Below are 24,541 nucleotides of genomic sequence, written 5' to 3' on the forward strand. Positions count from 1 at the left end.
TGCTACCGCCAACATAAGAGAGTTCATGTTTACGCATAGGCCTATGTTCCAGGCATGGTGAATTTTACGCGCTCATGCGTAACGCGTTTGCGTAACATTGCGTTCTCGTCTACGCTACTGAACTGTGGATTCATCACGGATTAACAACGGTTGGCTCCTGTACAAAGGTATAGGAAGAGTTGTTGAATTACCAATTAACCACTATGTCTCAATCTCGATGTACATAAATACATGGCCAGCTGACGTCATAATATATGCACGAAACAGGTTCTATAATTGGCTAAATTATAGTGTCATACCAATACGTCACGTATGAATTGTATCATAATCCGGGATCTCCGGTTTCCGCCTGCTTTCAAAATCGACGATAAGTTATCAAAAACTGGGGAACCGCTGAGATAATTGGTGGATGTTACTATCTATTTGTGGGGGATAGGTTTGCGGGTTCGGCTGCAACCGGCCTAGTTGATGAGATCTGATTCTGATGATTCACCATTGTCAACGAAATTACATCGCTTTGCGCTATATACGAGCGTACGGTAAATATTACATGTATTTTTTTAAATTTATTTATTCTATAAATACTTCTTGTAAGCACAATCTAATGTGGTGCTCACTAAGTAGAACGCAGCATCTGTAAATGTTCAGTGAGCGGTCTAGTGAGTTTTGTAAACAAACAACAAGCACTTGAAAGGCCGAACGGCAAAACTCTAAATACAAAATATCTAACTCTCGCATTGGAATCAAAGCGCCAAGCAAATCCAAAATACTTTTTGTGGGGAGGGAAAATGTCAACATGGTGGTAACCAGATTCTAGATAAAAACTGGCGTAAAATTGATTAAAATCAAGGACCTGCGAAATGTATTTTAAGTCCTGGTATTAACTTCAGTGTTATGAACACGAACTGATTTGGGTGACGCAGATCGAGTACCAACCTTAACTTTTTGCCCTTGGCCACTGTCAAAGGGTTGCAACAATAGGGGGTGAATCTACTTCAATAATACAACGCTTGCGCAACAGTTCTGATATAGCAGAATTGACAAATTGGGGGTGATCCAAGCTTGACCTATTGTTCTTCGCATTAAACGGTGGCGGCGTAACAATGAATGCTTTCAAATTATCTTTCAAATACAAATAATGGTTTATGAATCTACCTTGTACTCCTTTCGGTGGCCTTACATCCCTTGCCCCCCCCATGCAAAAGTATATAAAAAGTTCAAAAATGTGAGACTTTGCGATCGTAGCGAGCCAAAAAATAGATTTTTAAAGCTTTTTTGATCAAAAATGGTCTAAATTTGGGGAAAAGTCCACTTTTCACAGAATTGCCCACCTATACTTTGAAGACTTAATTTATTGTTGTTATAACAACATTAAAATGAGTTACCCAGCAAACACAAAACGTTTTCGACATCATTCACAAAAGGTTATAAAATGGTATAAAACGTTTTCATAACATTAAATAACATTTGCTGGTAATTGACTGCACAGCAAACACAAATGTTTTACAGAAAACATTTAAAGGAGGGTGATCCTAGCATCCTCTATTTATGTCATTTGTCATTAGATATCCACGAAAAAAACCTATTCCCAAAATTTCAGTTGATTACGATTTTGCGTTCGCGAGTTATGCATGATTATCTCGGATGATTATGTGTATTACACTGCTCCATAGACAATGCGTTGTAATTTCGTTCTGGTGCACCACAACGAAATTCAAATTTCACGATATCTTTGCTAAATGAATATATTTTGTACATAAACATTATGTAGCCAGAGGTTTCCAGTGATATAAAAATCTCAACTTTTTTTGAGAAAAGTGGGGGGATGAGGCTGTGGATCACGAAATGCCCCTTTAAATGTCGGGTTATATAAAGGGTATAAAAACGTTTTAATAACATTCCAAAAACATTTTTGAAAATTTGGTACAAATCATTCTAAACAGAATGTTATTTTGGGGTTGAAAAAATATTTTGCAAAAATGTTTGCCCAAAATATTTACAATAACGTTTTTAAAATGTTTTCACGACCTTTATATACACTGAAAGCTAAACTGGAGTCTGTGACTCTAAAAGCAGAGTCCAGCCACTCTGCGACTCTATGTCTAAAATATCTCCATATTGGGAGTCATTTGACTCCCTTGAAGAGTCATAAATTTCTTGACTCCGTTGAAGAGTTACTGTTGATGACTCTACACAGGAGTCATTTGACTCCCAATATAGAGTCATTTTAGACATAGAGTCGCGTAGTGGCTGGACTCTGCTCCTAGAGTAACCCAGACTCCATTAATAGAGTCACCCTGACTCCATTACAGGGTCACTCCGACAGTCCAAAAACGACACAATAATGATACACATAGATGTACATCAAGATAAAAATTCAAAGTATAGACAGGCGGAGGTAAGTTCATAAGGGCAATGTCGGGGATTACAGGTCACAATCGATGGGGAGAGACGAGGTCCGACCGAGTCTCCTACACAGGTTACGCTCCCTGTGGAGGGGCGGAACCAAACTGACTGATGTGGAGACTAAGCCAGTTTGCGTCGGTCTGATACTCGTCTATCCTCGTCTTTGACCATGCGCAGATCTGGCTGGTCAGGAAGATATTTAATATCCCGAATTTATAATATGCCTACCAGTTCCATCATTTAACCGATTTGCTAGAGAATATTTTACCATGTTTAATAAATTCGTATTTATCGTATAAGAAAATGTGGCCAAATGTATATTTGTGTACATACATGTAGTGTGTGGATCCACTCTTCTACCACAGATGTGCTTCTACGAACTTGGCTACTAAGCATGTCGGGAAGGATATGGCGCTATGCTGACCTGGGTCAATATGTTCTGGGCAGACGAGGTCCGACCGATTGCCTACGACCTTGTGTACGATCATGTGTGACCGGCAATTCCCGATAATAATAGAAGTTCCCTGGTATAGGAGATTTTACTCTAAGTTTCTTTTACTATAAGCATAGATGAACTCCTGGATGGGGCAGCTTTAATTAGCATGAGGCCGCATTGATATGTAAATAGCGTATTGTTATTTAAATTTGCGCCCAGACGTATTGAGGGCGACAGTCATGTTATCCAGACGGAGAATGGCTGCATATGCCGGGCATGTCAATTTGCTGAGTGAAGGCTGATAATCACCTTTCTGTATAGGTAATAAGCTAGTATATTTCGTGTACCAGTTGGTTATAACAAAAATTAGTATCATATTAAATATATTAAATGTATAAACTTTGAAATTTACATGAATTTGAAGAGCAGAGCTTCGAAATGTAGCTAAGTCAGGTGATGTGAAATTCTGCTGCGTGACCCCTCTGCGTGGTAGAATTATATTCATAAAACATTGAATTTAACAGATATCATGGGTAGCCAACCACGATTTATCAGCATTTAAAATATATGTTAATTAACAAAGATAAATAATAAAGAGTACAAATGGCAATTAACTAGTAAACAAGCCTGAAATCTTAAAATGTTGCCACGTGATTTCCCGAACACATGATATGTTAACATGTGACCACTATTCAGATTTACCGTAAATATTTGGAGTATGCTTGCACATCATGCACATACACTATGCATTTCTTTACTTCCGTATAAAATCAATAATTCATGCTGGGAGCCAAGTAACATTGTCTGCTCAGAGCAGATTGGTATTTTATTTTACTTGAGAGCATAATAGAAATACATAAAGACGAATAAGGCGCCATGATGAAAGGTCAGGTCGGGTATCAAAGGTTATTATAACTTAAATACTACTTGTATTTCCCACCTTGCCTCTGTCACATAATTTCCTTCATATTATTGACAGCAAGTCCTAATTTTGACTTTGCTATTGCAAAATGTCATTTCATATCAAATTAGTAGACTTTCTTTGAAAAAACATATCACTGGTGCCTGATGGGAATACCCGTCCGCCATTTCATTAAACTGGATCGTTTTCGCCTGTTTTGTGCCCAGATGTATTGGGGCGCGCTATACTCTCATTGAACAGGCAAAGTTCGCAAAACTAACAACGTTGTTATTTGCCAAACTCAATTAACATGATCCAAGGGTCGAACATGAATTATTCATAACGAGCTATAACGGATCGATAACTGGCCTCACTTTCTAGCTAGTAAACCAGCTGAATTTTTCATAGATTTTGCGTTGCTAATAGAACAACCGTGAATTTAGTGTCACCCCCTTGCTATAAGTTTCACGCCATAGGCGATTGTCAGACGACACAATGGAGAAATTTTGGCTTGACCACCATCCCCTAGGAATGGGAGAATATACATTCCATGGTGTCAAGAGCCAAGCAATTACAGAGTCTGACTCCCTTGAAGAGTCATAACTTTCTTGACTCCGTCGACGCCTCTGAATGTAGAGTCAATTGACCCCACAGGTAGAGTCAACTGACTCTCCTGTGATAATCAGGTGACTCATTTGGAGAGTCAGTGCTAGTTTACTCCACTTATAGAGTCACTTGACTCCATTTTGGCTATCAGTGTAACTCGACATTTAAATGTTATTAAAACGTTTTGTAAAAAAACATTTTAAGAACATTTCTGTTTTTGCTGGGTGCAAATATTTTAACATAATGTTATTTAAGTGTTGACAAAATATTTGCCCAAAAATGTTTGCAAAAATAGTTTACAATGACATTTCGAAAACATTTTTAAAATATTGTTGTAGTGTGTTTTTATACAAAACGTTTTAAAACAATGACCTTTATATAACCCGACATTTTAATGTTATTAAAACGTTTTTACCTAAACCAAAACCCAAAATATAACGTTTTTGTGTTCGCTGGGTATATACGTTTTACAAAAGTGTTGTTTCAGCCCACTTTAGAGCATAACTCAAGAACTACAGTACCTATATACAAAAGTATATCTGTGATATTTGAATTCTTCTACACGCTCACTATGAAATGAGTAATGCAGTTTTTGCCAAAGCGCACTATCATTCGCAAGATGCTGTGAATGACTATTGTATGCTCGATCGGATAAGAAAATAAAATTTGTTGAAGCCTACTGGGCTTGATTAATTGTCACCTATAACACGTTTTTGGCCCAAGTTATTTCCAAAATTGACCAAGGCAGTACCGGTTTCTGTGTGTTTGTTTACTTGTTAAGGGGTAATTTTAATAATTGCATCAATTACTTGTTTAGGGTTAGGGAAAAGACAACTACTTGTTTAGGGCAGCAAATCGCGCTACTTATACTTGTTTAGGGGTGCAAATTTCAGTCTCAGAAATACTTGTTTAGGGTGCTTTTTGTGAGTCCATGGACGCGCCTGATACCCTAGTGCCCCCCCCCCCCCGGATTCTACAAAGAAACTTACACCGGATTTGCGATTTCGAATTAAAGTTTGTACTGTTAGTCGTAAGATCTTTCACTGCTCTATGAACTATTTGCTCCTTGCATGGTCATCAAGTTTTGGGTAGAACCTCGAAATGGCAACATACATGAATGGGAATTGAATCATCAGTTATACAACAGTTATGTAATTTACAGTAATGTATGTGAGATATTATTTTGGCAGGAGCTGGCAGGGTTGTTTTATTGTTGTCAAATTATCTTCTCATATAGGAATTCGACAACAACCATATGCCAAAAGGATTTAGGGAGGTTGAGGTCAGTAATAATAATTATATCAAATGGTTGAAAATGATTTATAAGAATTATATATAAGCAGGGAAGTGCAATATAAAGGAGGTAAGAAATGAGTGATGATTATGTAAAGTCGTGGATCTCTGGGGGTATTTACATGGTGAAATACGTGTAGGCAAGATAATGCGCCGGATGGGTCCCGGATGGAGGTACTAGGACAGTTGTATGGTGAGTAGGTCTACATGTCATACTGCGTAGCTTTATGGGTTATTTGTTTGTCTGCTGCTATTGCCTCCCGGTCAAAGCGTTGCAAACGGAAAGAGAGCAGGCTAGGGCACACCGACATCGCCTGGTTAATAATTACATTGTACAGCAGATGAAACACTAAGATGAATACACGGGATCGATACACATGAATGTGCTGTGCACGATTTGATATTCAGGCAATAAATCTTTGGATACCAAGGTAGAAAATGATGAATATGCTCACTCACACACAGAGAGGTCAATTACCAGGCTATTATCAGTAGCCTTAGTCGGATGTCCCTCGGCTCATTATGCGTCTCAAAACTATTAAACAGATCGGAACAAAATGGTCATGCGTGGCTGTGGATTCAACCTACCATGGCGATTTCTGCCATGAAGATATCGGGTCGATGACACTGTGTGGGGCACACACTTCTTAAACATTTGGTGGGTATGTTCCCCGGGTATTTTGAGGTGGTGGGTCTTTGGGAGCTGACGGCATACCGGTAAAAAGAGGTTTTTGGAGCTGTGAACAAGTAAACGGGGGTCTTTTGGGACTGCGAACAGTCATCTGGTTATACAATGCCATAGTCGAATTTTGAGAAATGAAAATAATTATGTTATTATGAATCATGATGAACGCATTCTGTTGAACTCAAAATTCGTCGACTGCATTCCATAGTGGCGTATAGTGATTTTTGGTCATTTTTGTTAAAATTGGTACACATATTTTTAATGATGTTCTCTAAGTTCATTTTTGCAAGTCTCATCAATCACAATTAGCTAATTAATTAAATGTGGAGTATCGTTACAAAGTGAAAATTTGTGTTTTCAATAGTGGCATATCGATCATACGCCACTCTTTATACAGATTTTATAATTAAGAAATATCGGCAAAGATGAAAAACATCGCATGTTATAGTGGCGCACATTCCATAGTGACGTATCGGACCTATTAATACCCCACTATGGAATGAAGGCAACGAAAAGTAACGCCATAGGTATTACACGGCGATTCGTTGTGAGATTTTTTATTTTATTTTATTTGCAAATATGGTGTAATATTGACTCAAGCCTACTTTTGTAAACGAAAAACAATGATAGCGGGCGCTTTCTTTTTCAAAATGGCCGCCAAAGTGCTTTAAAATCCCATATAATGGCATTTAAATAGAGATTTGCAGTAATTGTAAGATTTTTTATATTATTATATTTGCAAATATGGTATAATATTGACTCAAGCCCACTTTTGTAACTGGAAAGCTGTGATAGATTGAAAAAATGGCTGCCAAAATGCCTTTAAATGACTAAAATGTACCACAAATCTAGCTATTTTTAAAGTTATTACCTTAGCTTATGTAAACTTTTGCACTTAAAATGATTGAAATTTTATTTCTTCTTTTTCTCAACGAGTCATAGACTGGAAATATGCACTACCTGTCTATGCCTATACAAAGGTCATTTGGATTATATCTTCATTCTTATGGCATAAAGCTCTCGTCAGTCGTCACTAGTGTACAGGAAAAACAGAGTGAATGAGAACTAGAGCTAATTGCGCATACACATATACGCGACCTTAGCAATAGCTAATTACCTAGGCCTATAGCTAATTAGCCCAGCTATATAGCATGAATACATGGAAGAGGTAGTATATTATGCTGATTTTTTTTTAAATGCACTATAACTTTGGAATTTGGCTAGAGACCAAGGTTAATTCGTTAGCTCAACTATAGCATATGCGAGTTCAAAAGGTCCAGCATATGTATAATTCATTGGAATATACATGTATGAACAGATGTGTAGTATTTACATAATTATTTTCCATACTATTACAGTATGTGAAATCATTTTGATAAGGCCAAGTAAAATAAAAAACATGTTTCAAAAAGGAGGAAGAGGGGGATTTTTATTTTTTATCGTAAAATTGGTGCAAATACCCATAATTAGAACTGTTGAGCGCACACAATAATGCCTGGAAAAAGGAGGAGGCCTCTTTTTATATCGTGTTCAAAGAGATAGGCCTCCTCTAATTATCACAAAACCTTCCAAAAGTGTTTCTTGTATATTGACAAGGCTATAGAAAGCATCTTTACTCCCAAGACATTTTTTTTAATGTTATAACTGAATTTCAAAAAATAAAAATATAATTGAAGAAACCTCAAAAAAGGAAGCGGGAGAAGACGCAAAACATTATTATTTTTATTTGGCCTAACCAAAAATTATTCAATATTCATGTAAATATTTCGGTGCAACTTTGGTCATGCGCTATTATAGTGCGACTTCCTAAGGTAATTTGCTACATACTGGAAGTAATACCTACATGACCTTTGACCCCAATGACCTTTAACCCAATGACCTTTGACCCCAATGGTTGTAGGCCTATGCAAGTAATGTCATGCTATAATTTGTGGAATGACTTAGAATTTTTAGTAACAGAACAGAAAATCACATCAGCCATAATGACCTTCGTATGACCTTTGACCTCAAGGCTAATGTATGTGTCAAGTGATGTCATCTTGCTGTGTAATTTAGTAAGGAGTAGCAGTTTTAGTAAAAATAATAGGAAATAACATTTTCGGCCATAATAACCTTTCCATGACCTTTGACCTTGAGTTGGTCATGTGACATTTGTGCCACCAGCAATTAGTCCTGATGACCAAGTAACATTGTTGTACTATATATATTTGCGACAGCAGCAGCATTTAGGGTATTTGGTCATATACCGGAAGTATCCCCTTAATGACCTTTGACCCCGATTCTGGACAATAACTTTTAGACACTGAGTATAGCTGATGCATGTACCAAAGTGCCATCATCGTGCTGTGTAATTTGTGGAAGGAGTAGCATTTTTAGTGAAATCACGTTTTTGGCCATTGGCCGGAAGTGGATGACCTTTGACCTGAAGTTGATCATGTTTCATTTGTCCCCCCACCCAATGGTCCTAATGACCAACTATGGTCAACATGGCTCAAAGCATATGGCTACGGTGGCTCATTATAAGATTGACAGAAAGAAAGAACGAGATCTGATTGCGTTCGCCTGCGACCGCGAGGATGCACAGCCAGCAGTGACAAATGAGTTATGACCCCGAATCTGTGAGAACCGGAAGTGATCCCTTAATTACCTTTGACCCCGCAAAAATATTACATAGTGCTTAGGATGTCATAAGGAATATTCGTGGTGAATTTCAGCTTAATCGGAACTTATACATGGATTTTGATTTTTTTTTAAATTTATATTGACTTTTTGACCCCTTTAATGACCTTTGTCTTCAATGAAAAAAAACCACACGTACACCGACAAAATGCATTGTTCCAATTTTAATTTAAAAATTCTACTTTGTTTAGTTGTCGAGATAAAAATTCTTAAAGTTATTTAGCTAAAAACAGGAAGTGACCCCTTAATGACATTTGACCCCCAAAATAAAAATACCATGCATACATCAGGTAACACTGATTCATGTATGATGATTATATTACTCTGGTCTGTTTACATTTTGAGATTAAAAAATTTAAACCTTTTTGATAATTTTGGTTTTTGACCGGAAGTAACCCCTTAATGACCTTTGACCCCAAAACTTTAGGCATCCTAAAGACCCTAGCTAGTAGCGATGCATGTGTGCTAATGGCGACTCTCTGCTATGTAATTTGTAAAGACAGTGATTTTTTGAATATTTTTTACAAATTTTTCAGACTTTTACCGGAAGTGACCCCTTAATGACCTTTGATCCCAATTCTGTGAGGAACTTTTAGACACTGGCTATAGATAATGGATGTGTGTAAGTGACGTCACGATGCTATGTAATATGTGGGAGGAGTAGCATTTTTAGTGAAAATCCAAGTTTTGGCCATTGACCGGAAGTGGATGACATTTGACCGGAAGTTGATCATGTGACATATGTGGCACCACCTAACGGTTCTACTGACCAAGTATGGTCAACATGCCTGAAAGCATGTGGCTACGATGGCCGATTATGATAATGTTGACAGAAGAAAGAAGAAAGAAGAAGAACGCGGTAAAAAGAATGCACAGCGCCGATGGCGGCTGTGCAAAGAAAGAAACAAACAAAGAACTTGACAGAAACAGACCTTAGCAATTTTGCAAATTGCTAAGGAACAATTTTGCAAATTGCTAAGGAAAAACATGTTTTGATTGAGCGGTTGTTGGTGGACTTCATTTATGCCGGGATATGACCTTTAAAGAAAAAATATTTCATCGCCCATTTCAGGTTGATTGTCACAAATTTGCTGCACTGCTTGAGTCCCCTGGTGCATGCAACACCCGCGTAAACGTAAGAGTGCAATGCGATATATTCAAAAATGATTGCTATTTGGTAGTTAATCCTGTCACATCATCACTTTGTCCGACTGGGCTGAAACTTGGTAAATGGAATCATTCGAGGTCAAAGGTCATATGGGGACTTAAATGTCAAAGCAATGCCAGGTTGGGCATAAACTTGGTAAACTATTAGAATGAAAGTTCATATGTGTTGGTAGTAAACATAATTTAGAGGTTTAAACCTTTGATCACAACACAAAAATTTGCGTACCTGGAATTTTCAGTCGACACTTCGACTTTCATCAGCAGGCTGGCAACTCAATTCAGAGGTCAGCGACCTCTGAATTGAGGTGAATTGAATTGGACAAGGAACCCAGATATTTTGAGCGTGGTGTGAAGGAGGCCCGGGGAAGGAGGCCATCTATATCAGAGTGAACCAGCCATCGCTGAACAGAGACGAAACCGATACAAGCTACCTAGAGTGTACGACCCGATTTTGGGGTCAAGTGTCCGAAAGGTCGCTGACCTCTGAATTGAGTTGCCAGTCTGTTGATGAAAGTCGAAGTGTCGACTGAAAATTCCAGGTACGCAAATTTTTGTGTTGTGATCAAAGGTTTAAACCTCTAAATTTTGGTAAACTATTAACTATGCAAAATAGTCAAAATTGGCAGTTTTCTCATAACATGGCTCAAAAAAGTTTAAGAGGTATTTAAATGTGGTTTTCTGGTCAGTGTGGTATGATATTGTCTTTCAGGTACACCTTATTTTTATATAAACATTTTCTGGTAAAGTAGTTTTCTGAAACTGGTCAAATATGTTTGTTTCCAAACAGATTAAATCCACTTGTGTCCGAAAATAAAGAAATACATGGAAAATACAGTCAGTGAAAATGAAACCAAACCGGGTTTTAAGCTTGAACATATTATGGTATCTTTCATTGGGCAGAAAATAAGTAATATAAGCGCAACATCCTTATTTTTAACAAACGTTGATTTTCTCAGAAGAGGATTTAATCCCTTTTGAAACGAACTCTTCATTTTGAGTTAAGTTACGAAGTTTGCGATAGCCAGTCTGGATATGAATACATCTAGGCATATACGTTGCTTATTGATATATTCATATGACGTCCCAGTAATACAATGAAGGCTGACCACAATTGAGCACAAATAACGAATACGTCATTGCCCTACAATTTCGTCGTGAGAATTTTGAACATCGCGCTTTTTTTTTAATTCGTTTTCATTCATGGTCAATATAAGGCGTAATGTTATTATTGCCGGAGACTTCCTTTGAACAACTATATAAAAAAAGCAAAGCTAAGATTCTACGGTGTCTCGATTCAACCATTGAATTGTCTGTAGAGACGAATCCAACGAGCCAAGTCATGGTCAGGATTTGGTCGGCCATTATCGGGTCCCCGCATGCACCAAACAGGTGTTGTGAGTGCCCAACTGGGTGGATTAAATCCGCTTAAAATTCGATGTTAGATTCTTTTGTGGTGTAAAATGTCATCATTCTTTTGTTTACGTGTAACACGGGTGATATAATGCAGTTTAAAATACCCTTCAAGACCGCATCATTTCACATTTTAGGTGTCATAGCTGGGTCCCCGTCGCGGCTATGGCTGCCATTGAGGTGTAGGAATGCCTGAAATTGGATTCGTCTATAGGGTGTGCCTTCATTGTGTCTGTGATGGAGGAAGTGGTGCAGGTGTGTGTTGCTGGGTGTGAAAGGAGGGGTGTGTAGCATTTTTTATGTTTGTTTATCGGATGTGCCTTCATAATGTGTGGGACGAGGGAAGAGATGCATACTTGTGTTGTTGGGTGTGCAAGGAGAGTGTGTGGCAGGTATGATGTTTGTTTATCGGATGTGCCTTCATAGTATGTGGGACGGGGGAAGAGACGCAGGTTTGTGTTGTTGCGAAGAGGGGTGTGTAGCAGTTTTGGTGTGCCATCATAGTATGTTGTGATGTGCCCTGAGTAATTTGATTTAATTTAATTATTTAACTTTGTTTACAAGCTGAAAGTATTTCATGAGATGGGAAAACCCCTTGTACGTGCAAGATAATGATGTGGAAAGTCGTTTTGGAATTCCCCCAAATTAGTGTAAACAAAGTCAGAGCTATGTTTAGAACTTGGAAAGCCCCAGTTCATTATTGCACCATCAGGAAAACCCCCCAGGAAGTGATGTAATGTGAAAGGTGAATGTGTATAATTAATTTGGGAAATCCCAAGATTGCAGCAATGTTGTGAAAATGTGATTGAAGTAATGGTTTATTAATAGATGATGGGTTTTTGGCATGAGTACTGATATAAAAAGCTGGAGGTTTTTGTTGGGACTTTACAGAATGTCATGTGAGATTGAAAACTCCACATGTGTGTGATGGTCTTCGTGCTTCAAAAAAGAAATACATTTTAACCAGTTTATATAGCCAATAATTGAGCTAATTTTAATACAGCAACGAAGAAGACAGCGAGCACACAAAAGTGCTCTTCCTCATCAAAGGATTAAAAGTTCTTCTGTCAAATTGCTGGAGTTTGCTGGGTTTGTGAAGGCCACGCATCTGTCAAAAACAGCGGAGCTGTGTTAAAGAAACCTGTTCCCTGGAAAAAGAGAGGTTGGTGGAAAAAACACCATTTTTGGAGAAAGCAGCGCAAGGAGATATATTTGTGGAGAAAGCAGCGCAAGGAGATATTGTGGAGATAGCAGCGCAAAGGAGATTGGAGGAAGCATCATCATTTTCGTATGAGGATTTTATGTGCAAGGATTTATAAATGCAAGAGTACGATGGACGTCGCTGATTTTCGCAGAACAAGTGAATAAGGATATATTACATCAGTCGTCCAGAACATTGCAAGAACTCTAGAATCACCAACAAGAAGACCGCTGGTTAAGTACCTATAGTATAAAACTGATTGTGTGATTTTATTGTAATTGTTGTTATACATGTATGTACCAAGCATACTTTGTTTTCAATTAAAGACTTAGATTATGTTAGCTTAATCAAACAGTGTATTTGTGTTGTGCATTCGTGTGAGTTCGGGTAAAAGGTAATTTTTGGCCTTGAGTCAAGTACGACTCGTAACAGAAACTGGGGGCTCTCGTCCGGGATAATACACTGTAAAAAAGTTGACATTCATTTACTGAGTCTTAAAAGTGAAAGTACAGTATGGCAGAGTTCAAAGCTGAAGAGTTTCTTGAAACTATAGATTGGGAGAAATTTGATAAGTTGAAGAAGCCTGATTTATTAGCACTTGCCAAACATTATGACTTGAAAGTAAAGCAAACTACAAGAAGACAAATAATCAAAAATGTCTTGATTGAGGTTTTAGTTGATGAAGAGTATTTTGATGAATCCATTTTGGGCAAGAGAAAAGAGGTCGAAACTGAAATCGGTGGGGACTCTGCAGTTAAATTGAAAGAGTTGGAAATTCAATTAGAACTGAGGAAAATAGAAATGGGCCAAAAAGAAAAACTGGAAATGATCAAGTTAGAGAATGAAAATAAAGAAAAAACAAGAAAGGCTAGATATGGAAAAACAGAAAATGTTTATTGAAGAAAAGGAAAAGGTGGCAAAATTGGAACTTGAGAAACAGAAAATGGCAATGGAAGACAAAGCGCGCCATGAAAAGATGGCGCTGGAAGCACATTTGAAAGAAAAAGAAATTGAGTTTGAACAAGAGAAGTTGGCTAAGCTAGGTGACAAATACTCATCAAGTTTCTCCTCAAAGTCAAAGTCAGGCTTTGATGTTACAAAGTATGTAAAGCTTGTGCCTAAATTCAAAGAAAAAGAAGTTGACGAGTACTTTCAACATTTTGAAAAGGTAGCTACAAATTTGAAATGGCCTCCAGAGCATTGGACCCTACTGTTACAAAGTAGTTTTGTGGGGAAGGCCAGGGAAACTTACTCAGCTCTACCAATAGAGAAGTGTAATGATTATGAAGAAGTCAAACAGGCAGTTCTCAAGGCCTATGAGCTGGTGCCTGAAGCATACAGACAAAAGTTCAGAGATTCAAGAAAGCAATCAGATCAAACCCATGTAGAATTTGCTAGAGTGAAAGAACAAATGTTTGACAGGTGGCTTGGTTCAAAAGAAGTCAAAGATGATTTCGGCCAACTTAAGCAATTAGTTCTTATAGAAGAGTTCAAGAAATGTGTCCACGTTGACATTAAAACCCATTTGGATGAAAGCGCTAGCAAAATTAAGACGCTAAATGAGGCGGCGACAATGGCGGACGACTATGGCTTAACTCATAAATTGAATGCGAGTAGATTTAGTCATAACAGAAGTTATTCAAACAGGTTCAGCCATAATCAACCTAGAGCAAATCAGGGTGGTACACAAGAAGTGAAACCTCAGTCTAATTCACAGCATAGTGCTGGTGGTAGAGGGACCCCAGGGAGTTCAGGTAACAGAGCAAAATTTGGGACTGAATTTAAAGCCAAAGTAACTTGTACTCATTGTAAGAGACCAGGGCATACGATGACCCAGTGTTATTTCTTAAAAGGCAGACAAGACGCACAAAACAGCAGCAAACTGCTAGTAATACTGTAGGATGTGCAGTGTCACTTGTGTCAAAGAAACAAGTCAGTCAAATCAAGAAACAAGAATTCCCACAAAAGGGAAGTGAGACAGACAAGGTGTGTGAAGAATTTGAACCATTTGTGTTAGAGGGAGTGGTATCACTTGGTGATAATGGTAGTCCAAAGCCCATTAAGATTGTACGAGATACGTGTTGTGCACGGTCTATGATTCTGGAAGGAACTTTGCCCTTTAATGAGGATAGTTCAGCAGGTAATGCTTTGATCCAGGGTATTGGGATGGAAATAATTAGTGTACCTCTCCACAAAATTAACTTGACATCTGACTTGGTTTCTGGTCCTGTAACCATAGGAGTTAGACATGAATTGCCAGTCAAGGGAGTGTCCATGTTGCTAGGAAATGATTTGGGGGGAAGGTTTTTCCTGACCCAATAGTCACAGATAAGCCCTGTATACAGGATGATAATAGTGAGGAAGAGGAGATATTTCCTGCATGTGCAGTGACACGGGCAATGAGTAAGAGAGCCTCATTAGAAACAATTGAGGACAACCAAATTGATGACTTAGGCTACAATTTGGAAGACACATTTGTGTCAAAGTTGAATGAGAAAGAAGATAAACTTCTTTCTCCTGGGGATAAAAATACCCCTCAAAATGACACAGCCTCTGAGCATGAACAAATTGAGGAAACCATGAAAGACCCATTAAGTCATGACAAGCTAATTCTGGAGCAACAAAATGACCCAGAACTCAAAGAGATCAATCAAAGGGCATTGACCCTAGAAGAAGCAGAACAAAATTCTGTCTGTTTTTACAAACAAGATGATGTGCTAATGAGAAAATGGCGCCCCCTTGATGCACCTGCCGATGAAGAGTGGAAGGTAGTGCACCAAATTGTGGTACCACAAGTCTACCACACTGAAGTTATTAACATAGCACATGATAGTCCCATGGCAGGGCATTTGGGTGTTAAGAAAACTGATGAAAGAATTCTGAGACATTTCTGGTGGCCCACTCTCAGAAAAGATGTTTCTGAATATTGCAAAACATGTCACATATGCCAAGTAGTAGGGAAGCCAAATCAGAAAATACCTCCTGCTCCATTGAAGCCAATTCCAGCCTTTGATGAACCATTTAGTAGGGTTATTATTGATTGTGTAGGCCCCCTACCAAAGACTAAGTCAGGTAATCAATACCTTCTGACAATTATGTGCGCGTCAACACGCTTTCCTGAAGCCATACCCTTGAGAAATATTAAAGCAGTGACTATAGTGAAAGCTTTAACTAAGTTCTTCACATTTGTGGGGCTCCCCAAGTCCATACAGTCAGACCAAGGATCAAACTTTACTTCTGGAGTATTTCAGCAGGTCATGTATCAATTAGGTATAGAACAGTATACCTCAAGTGCTTACCATCCAGAATCACAAGGTGCACTAGAAAGGTTCCACCAAACATTGAAAAACATGATCAGGACATACTGTTTGGAATTTCAGAGGGACTGGGATGAGGGAGTACACTTGTTGTTGTTTGCTGCTAGGGAAGCTGTTCAGGAAACTTTAGGATTTAGTCCTTTTGAGTTAGTATTTGGACACACAGTACGCGGACCCTTAAAGTTGTTGAAAGAAAAGTGGCTCAATGAGAAATCAGATATCAATTTGTTGGATTATGTCTCCAATTTTAAGCATAGGCTTAACAGAGTAACTGATATCGCCAAAGAGAACTTGAAACAGGGTCAGGCCAAAATGAAACAATGGTATGATAAACATGCCAAAGAGAGAGTGTTCAAACCAGGTGACAAAGTTCTAGTACTGTTTCCAATTCCAGGACACCCATTACAAGCCAGATATCATGGTCCATGTGAGGTAGAGTCAAAAGTGGGTGAAGTAGATTACATTATCAAGACTCCTGGTAGACGCAAGAGCAGGCAGTTATGCCACATAAATATGCTCAAAGAGTATGTTGAAAGAAGTGACAGTGGCATTCCAAAACCTGTGTGTACAGTAAAACATGCTGATAATGTAGACAAAATTGCCAATGTAGACAAGAGTAAAGATGACAATTCTGATGTCACATTTGACCAGGATAAAGAGCTGGAGCACAAAGAGTATAATGTAAAATTGAACAATTCTGACGTGCTCACTAATTTGGACTCAAAGTTAGGTCATCTTTCTCAAGATCAACAAAGTCAAATTGCAAATTTGATTCACAAATTTGACAATATATTTCCTGATACTCCAAGTAGAACAAATGCTGCATTTCATGATGTAGATGTTGGTGATACTAAACCAATTAAGCAGCATCCTTACAGAGTCAATCCATTGAAAATGGAACATCTCAAAAATGAGATCAATTACATGCTAGACAATGATATCATAGAACCAAGTAGTAGTGAGTGGAGTTCACCATGCATTCTTGTTCCCAAGCCTGATGGTTCATACCGATTGGTCGCAGACATGAGAGCTGCAAATGTTCATTCAAAGACAGACTCGTACCCAATTCCAAGAATTGATGATTGCATAGACAAAATTGGGAATGCAAAATTTGTTAGCAAATTTGATCTTTTGAAAGGGTACTGGCAGGTTCCACTCACAGACCGTGCCAAAGAGATTTCTGCTTTTTGTACACCATTTGGTCTTTACCAGTACAAAGTTATGCCATTCGGTTTGAAAAATGCCCCAGCAACATTTCAGAGAATGGTGAACCAAATTGTGGCAGACATAGAGGGATGTGAAGCGTATGTAGATGATTTGATAGTTTACAGTCAAACTTGGGAACAACACATGGAACAACTCCATCAATTGTTTAAGAAGCTGTCAGAAGTACAGTTGACAGTCAATCTGGTAAAAAGTGAGTTTTGCCATGCCACAGTCACATATTTAGGATATGTTGTAGGTCAAGGTCAGGTGAAACCTATCAAAGCCAAAGTTGAAGCAATTGAGCAATACCCCACACCTGTAAACAAGAAGGCACTCATGAGATTTCTAGGAATGGTTGGCTATTATAGAAAGTTCTGTCCAAACTTTTCAGAGATAGCAAGTCCTTTGACTGATTTGTTGAAGAAAGATGCAAAATTCATTTGGTCAGAACAGTGTGAAAATGCTTTTCACAAAGTCAAATCAATACTCATGAGTTCACCAGTACTTACTGCACCTGATTTTCAGAAGCAGTTCAAGTTGACTGTTGATGCCAGTGACATAGGCTGTGGAGGTGTTGTGATGCAAGAGGGTGAAGATCAAATAGATCACCCCATTTGTTACTTTTCAAGGCAATTCAACAAGCACCAGAGAAATTACTCCACAATTGAAAAGGAGTGTCTAGCATTGCTATTAGCATTGCTACATTTTGATGTGTATTTGGGTACCACAGTATACCCTGTGCTTGTTTTCACAGATCACAATCCCTCACCTTCATCGGGATGAAGAACAAAAACCAAAGACTGGTGAGGTGGAGTTTGACCTTGCAAGAGTACAATCTGGACATCAAACATATTAAGGGAAAAGACAATGTAATGGCTGATGCCCTGTCCAGAATTGCATAAAAAGGGCTGATAAACAAAAATTTCCTTTAAAAGGGAAGTTGTGTGTGACAAGTAGTCACTGTGTATGATGAGTTAAATACTCAAAGTTGATAATATGTTGAAGTTGATGTAAAAGAAGAAAACATTTAAGAAAGTTTTCATTACATTCGAACTTTCTTCTTTTAAGGGGGAGGGTGTGATGTGCCCTGAGTAATTTGATTTAATTTAATTATTTAACTTTGTTTACAAGCTGAAAGTATTTCATGAGATGGGAAAACCCCTTGTACGTGCAAGATAATGATGTGGAAAGTCGTTTTGGAATTCCCCCAAATTAGTGTAAACAAAGTCAGAGCTATGTTTAGAACTTGGAAAGCCCCAGTTCATTATTGCACCATCAGGAAAACCCCCAGGAAGTGATGTAATGTGAAAGGTGAATGTGTATAATTAATCTTGGGAAATCCCAAGATTGCAGCAATGTTGTGAAAATGTGATTGAAGTAATGGTTTATTAATAGATGATGGGTTTTTTGGCATGAGTACTGATATAAAAAGCTGGAGGTTTTGTTGGGACTTTACAGAATGTCATGTGAGATTGAAAACTCCACATGTGTGTGATGGTCTTCGTGCTTCAAAAAAGAAATACATTTTAACCAGTTTATATAGCCAATAATTGAGCTAATTTTAATACAGCAACGAAGAAGACAGCGAGCACACAAAAGTGCTCTTCCTCATCAAAGGATTAAAAGTTCTTCTGTCAAATTGCTGGAGTTTGCTGGGTTTGTGAAGGCCACGCATCTGTCAAAAAACAGCGGAGCTGTGTTAAAGAAACCTGTTCCCTGGAAAAAGAGTGGTTGGTGAAAAGAAACACCATTTTTGGAGAAAGCAGCGCAAGGAGATATATTTGTGGAGAAAGCAGCGCAAGGAGATATTGTGGAGATAGCAGCGCAAAGGAGATTGGAGGAAGCATCATCATTTTCGTATGAGGATTTTATGTGCAAGGATTTATAAATGCAAGAGTACGATGGACGTCGCTGATTTTCGCAGAACAAGTGAATAAGGATATATTACATCAGTCGTCCAGAACATTGCAAGAACTCTAGAATCACCAACAAGAAGACCGCTGGTTAAGTACCTATAGTATAAAACTGATTGTGTGATTTTATTGTAATTGTTGTTATACATGTATGTACCAAGCATACTTTGTTTTCAATTAAAGACTTAGATTATGTTAGCTTAATCAAACAGTGTATTTGTGTTGTGCATTCGTGTGAGTTCGGGTAAAAGGTAATTTTTGGCCTTGAGTCAAGTACGACTCATAACAATGTCCATGATGTTGAACGGGGGGAGAGACGCAGGTTTGTGTTGTTGGGTCTGCAAAGAGGGGTGTGTGGCAGGTTTTATGTTTGTTTATCGGATGTGCCTTCAGTATGTGGGACGGGGGAAGAGACACGGGTTTGTGTTGTTGGGTGTGCAAAGAGGGGTGTGTAGCAGTTTTATATGTATTTATCGGGTGTGCCATCAAAGTATGTCCATGATGTTGAACGGGGGAAAGATGCAGGTTTGTGTTGTTGGGTGTGTAAGGAGGGTGTGTATCAGTTTGTATGTTTGTTTATCCGTCTGTTTGTTCTATTCACCATGTTCACTAGGCCTACAATATTGTTTTCCTTGCAGATTTTTAGATTTCCTTACTTTTGTTGAGTGTCAATTGAATACCAACTGGAGCAGCAATGTCATCCCAAAAATTGACTCGGAGCTACTTGCACGCTCCCAGCAAGTTACCATTCATAGGGCGAACATTGGGACAACAACTTTATGTTATGGCCGAGAAGTACACGGATAAAGAGATGTATGTCTTTTACACCGATAAAGAAAGATTTTCGTTTTCTGAAATGAAAGAAAAGGTACCATTAACAGTTTGTTGGGTCTGAGGTATAGGCTTTGCTTTTTCACCAAATATTACCAAATATTTTGCAGACACTTACATAACATTATGTTAGAATGTTTTGCAGCAAGTTTTCATCAATATTTTTTAATGTTATCAAAACGTTTTATACCCTTTATATCACGCGACATTTGTGTTTGCTGGGTAGTCACTAGTCAATTAGAAAAAGTGCTGAGTTATACAACCATGATGTTTCAGATTCCTTAGGGCTCCAGCATATTTGATGCAAGATGATCTATTGAGCATTTGTAGTGACACCTTTTTTTTTTATTGAAATCGGCCAAAATATGATGGGGTACCGGTCAAAAAACGGACAGGGGGTCTGGATATTGTCATTTTATTATTATATGCCTTTATATTGGTGTTGTTTTATATGTTATTGGTGCCAAAGAATCCATTTTTGTAAGTTGCATCAGATCTAGGGCATCCGTAATCTTGAAAACTGTCGTTTTATGTTAAAATGAGGGTATGAGTGCGCTTAAGCTTAGCACGCACACGCTCTTTGAACTGTTAAATTTATGAAGATAGTCATAGGTGGCACCTGATATACGGATTGACTTTTATACCCATTTGAACATTTCATTGAACACTGTCATCGAAATGTGCAGGGGTCAATGCACTTTCATAATAATAATAATTAACAACATTTATCAAGCGCAAAATACAAAGGTACTTGTACAAATGTGCGGTAAACGTCTCAAAAAAGTAACTACCCCCCCCCCCTTAAATAATGGCCATTTTTCAAAAACGGGCTATTGTATAACAAATCTGTAAAATGCGTTGGAAGCAGAATTTATTTCTGCGTACTTTGACACCTCATTTGATACGATAGCCAATAAAACAATAAAACACCGGTCAATTTAATGTAGTGCGGTCCAGATTTGAAAGTTGCACTTACAACAATACAAAAACAGTCAGATATCATTACACAGATTTCCTTCCATTATACTGAATACAAATCAATAGAATTTACGGATACTGCAACTTTCAAATCTTGGGTTACATTGATTTAAATGTACGCTGTGACGTCAATATTTAGACAATTGCTACAAATGAGGTGTCAAAATGCGCAGAAACAAATTCTGCTTCCAACGCATTTTACAGATTTGTAATACAATCGCCCGTTTTTAATAATGGCCATTATTTAAGGGGGGTTAGTTACTTATTTTTTGGATGTTTAGTACACTTTCATACCGTGTAAATTTCAATTGAGGGCTTTCTGAAATTACAAAAAAGGTGCCACGGTCAAACATAAAAAGTTAAACGCCTAACTTTCTTGTGGAGGATCCACCTATGATTATCTCCATAGTTATGTCAATAAAATGTTCAATTGGAAGAGCGAATTTGTGGTAGATGCAAAGCGCCCTCATACCCTAATTTTGACAATAAAATAACCGTTTCCAAGAACATGGATGCTCAAAATTAAATCGCATGCAACTTGGATTCTTTGGCACTAAATGCATATAAAACAACACAATATCAATAATAGAGTAAGGCATAGAATAATATTTTTTGATGAAACTGACCGATTTACATACCCCTCCCCCCACCCCCTACGAATAAGATTTTTGGCCAGCATCCCCTCATTTTTGGCCGATTTCAATAAAATAAAAAGTGTGTCAAAATGCTCAGGAGATCATCCTGCATCAAATAAGCTGGAGCTCTAGGGAATCTGAATTTTCATATTTTTGAATTGACCCTACATACACGATCTGGGGTTACAGTCGGGTACCTCAAGACCCCTCAAGATCGCATCTTATCGTTAAATGATCTCAAGACACTCTAGACAATTAGGCCTATAATGCGTTAATGTATATACATAATATCATGTCATTAAGGTGTATTTAAAAAAATTTAACTTCAGAGCCAACAGTGTGCGGCAGCACTTTTATCCAAAGGTCTTCAAAAGGGTGATCGTTTTGCAGTCTTGGGTGCAAATCATTCCGAGTGGCTTATTACAATGTTTGCCTGTGCGCAGCTTGGCGTTATATTCGTAAGTGAAAATTCACTATCCGAATGACAAATATTATGTTACCTTCACCTGGGTCCAATTTCAACAAATTATCATACATGGACCTGCAATCCAGGAAAAAAGGGTTGGTATACTTTGCCTGTCTTTTGGTATATCTCTGCCTCCGCTCCCCCAATTCAATGTTGGACCTAACCATAGTGTCAACAGGTCCGTGAGACCCTCCAACATTGCAAGATGGGGAGTGGGGAAGGGTGAGGTATAATAGGGGGAGTCTGTAATTCACATTAAATTACATGCATGTCTCACACGCCTCTCCAGTTTTGATAGGGCACGCATTTCCATTGTTTAGTGCAAGTGTGCCAACTATTTTTTTCCTGGATTGTGGGTATAATCTTACCTACAGTATCGTACAGTATAATGTTATCTCGCCTGCACCTGGATGATATAAAATTGGATCGATTGAGCCCACATTTACTGGTCGAGTTTTAAAATATTTTAAAACTCATAGCCAGACCAATAAATATTGGGCGTAAAGCATCTAATTTTATCATTATTGTGTTTTGGATCCAATATTTTCACACACTTGGACTCATCAAAACATAATAATGTTCAATATCGTAAACTAAATATTATCTTATACCTGCACCTGCGTGTCAACTATCAGACCCTAATGTTATCGTTCATGTACCTGAATGTCCAATATAAGGAACTAATGCTGTCTTATCGGCACGTGGGTATGCAATATCGAAGACTAACATTACCAGCACAATCATGTTAATCCTGTATCGGAGACTAACGTTATCTTATCTGCAACTGGGTATTGCATATATGTGGTCAATAATCACAATATAATCATGTGTGTTGGGTGGTTGTTGGTAATTGGTTTTTTGTTTTGTTTTGTTTTTCAGTTTTTTTTTCTATTTTGTCATTAATTCGTTTCTCTTCGCTTCAGGTTCAGTTGAGATTGGAATTCCCAATAGCAACCATCAAACGTTTACTGGAAAAGGTAAGATTAACAAAGTAAAATCGAACCAGATATATGTGTAAAATAGTTCTTCCTTAGTTGGAGGTTTAGAACTTTTTAAAAAAAGGTACTAAAGTCCAGTGTAGACCAACGATATCCATTTAGCTATACCGTAAAACCCCGTCTACAAGCATATAGAGTGCCTCTGATGAAAGCTACATTAATCCAGGCGCCATTATGGAATTTGAACAAATAAATTACGGATCTAAGCATATACAAACAAGTATTATTTTAAGACCAATCTATTATATTGGTATATTAACGCTTGCATCGAATTAATTTAGCTTTCATAAAAAAACACTATATATGCTTGTAGACGGGGTTTTACGGTATGTGAATATCAATTTTATAACAAATCATATCAACAATTTCCCCTTGCCTTATCGTATCTTACACTGCACATTCTACCATTATTTTATTTTAAATTATTTTTTCGAACATTAATTATTCCTTCATGTATTTTATTTCTAGTTTGGTTGTAAAGCTCTCTTGTTGACTCGTTCACCTTCAGATTTGATTGAGCAAGTCAGTGAATTCATACCGACACTTAAAACCAATGACAAAACTGATGTCAAGTGTTTAAGGTATAGTACCAGGGGCTATTTTAGAAGAAAAAAGTCACTGCACGTTAGCAAACGTAAAATCTAAAAGATCAGCTAGCGGAGACAAGCTTCAGGGGAAGGGATTGCTGCAGAGGGGGCTGTCTCCCCTTGAGTTCTGTAAACTTTTCTAAATCACGCGTTACAATCACGCATTTTACTGACTCATTTTTGACGTTAAGGGCTGAGAGCTAAGAGCACATCACTCAGACATACCAAATTGCATTCTGAATATGAGGAATAGCCTTAACTGATATCAAATGATTTTGAATTTTTGAAATTTGCGATATAATACAAATTTTATGACAAGTTATATTTAAAAAATGACATTTTTGACATTAACAATCCCCGAAGTAAAGTTTATCAATCTAATGATATGCACTTAAAGTTGAAAATTGATTCATGTCTGGTTCACTAATGTATTTCACTAATTCATTTCATTTTTAATTACCTACAGCTCCATGAAAGTACACACTAGGATCATAAATGTTATTAAGTTTATGGTATTGATGGTATTGATATGCAAAAACGAATACAATCTCTGCAAAAATTAATAAAATGCGCACAGGTGCCTACAATTGCACAAATTAATATCTGTAAAATATAATAATAATATAAAACTCCTTTTGATTTACTTAGAAAGGCAATAGGTTTCATTTAAAATATCATATTCCATTTAATTGAATTGTCATTATTGAAAACTCCATAAAAGTACACAGAACCTCTTTATTAAATGTTGAATGAAATGCACACGTGTCCCTATACATCTTTTAACCTGTCGCACAGTAGCGTTAAGTCTCACAATGTGAATGTGATG

At 37.7% G+C, this 24,541-nt stretch overlaps 1 protein-coding gene across 2 annotated transcripts in view; it reads left to right on the plus strand.

Moving 5' to 3' along the window:
- Positions 1-354: 354 nt before the first annotated feature.
- The window catches only part of LOC140166535 (medium-chain acyl-CoA ligase ACSF2, mitochondrial-like), a 44,154-nt gene continuing 19,967 nt past the window's right edge, over positions 355-24,541 (plus strand). Inside the window, exons 1-5 of one of the 2 annotated variants that reach the window (XM_072190028.1) lie at positions 355-539; positions 19,859-20,088; positions 21,994-22,122; positions 23,054-23,107; positions 23,597-23,709. In XM_072190028.1, the coding sequence (XP_072046129.1) occupies positions 19,915-20,088; positions 21,994-22,122; positions 23,054-23,107; positions 23,597-23,709 (470 nt within the window). In that variant the 5' untranslated portion in view covers positions 355-539; positions 19,859-19,914. Of the gene's footprint in view, positions 540-5,727; positions 5,836-19,858; positions 20,089-21,993; positions 22,123-23,053; positions 23,108-23,596; positions 23,710-24,541 lie in introns of those variants that run through there. The other variant, XM_072190023.1, reaches the window with a different exon arrangement.

The sequence above is a fragment of the Amphiura filiformis genome, chromosome 1 (genome assembly GCF_039555335.1).
Source record: "Amphiura filiformis chromosome 1, Afil_fr2py, whole genome shotgun sequence".
NCBI classification, from domain to species: Eukaryota; Metazoa; Echinodermata; class Ophiuroidea; order Amphilepidida; family Amphiuridae; genus Amphiura; species Amphiura filiformis.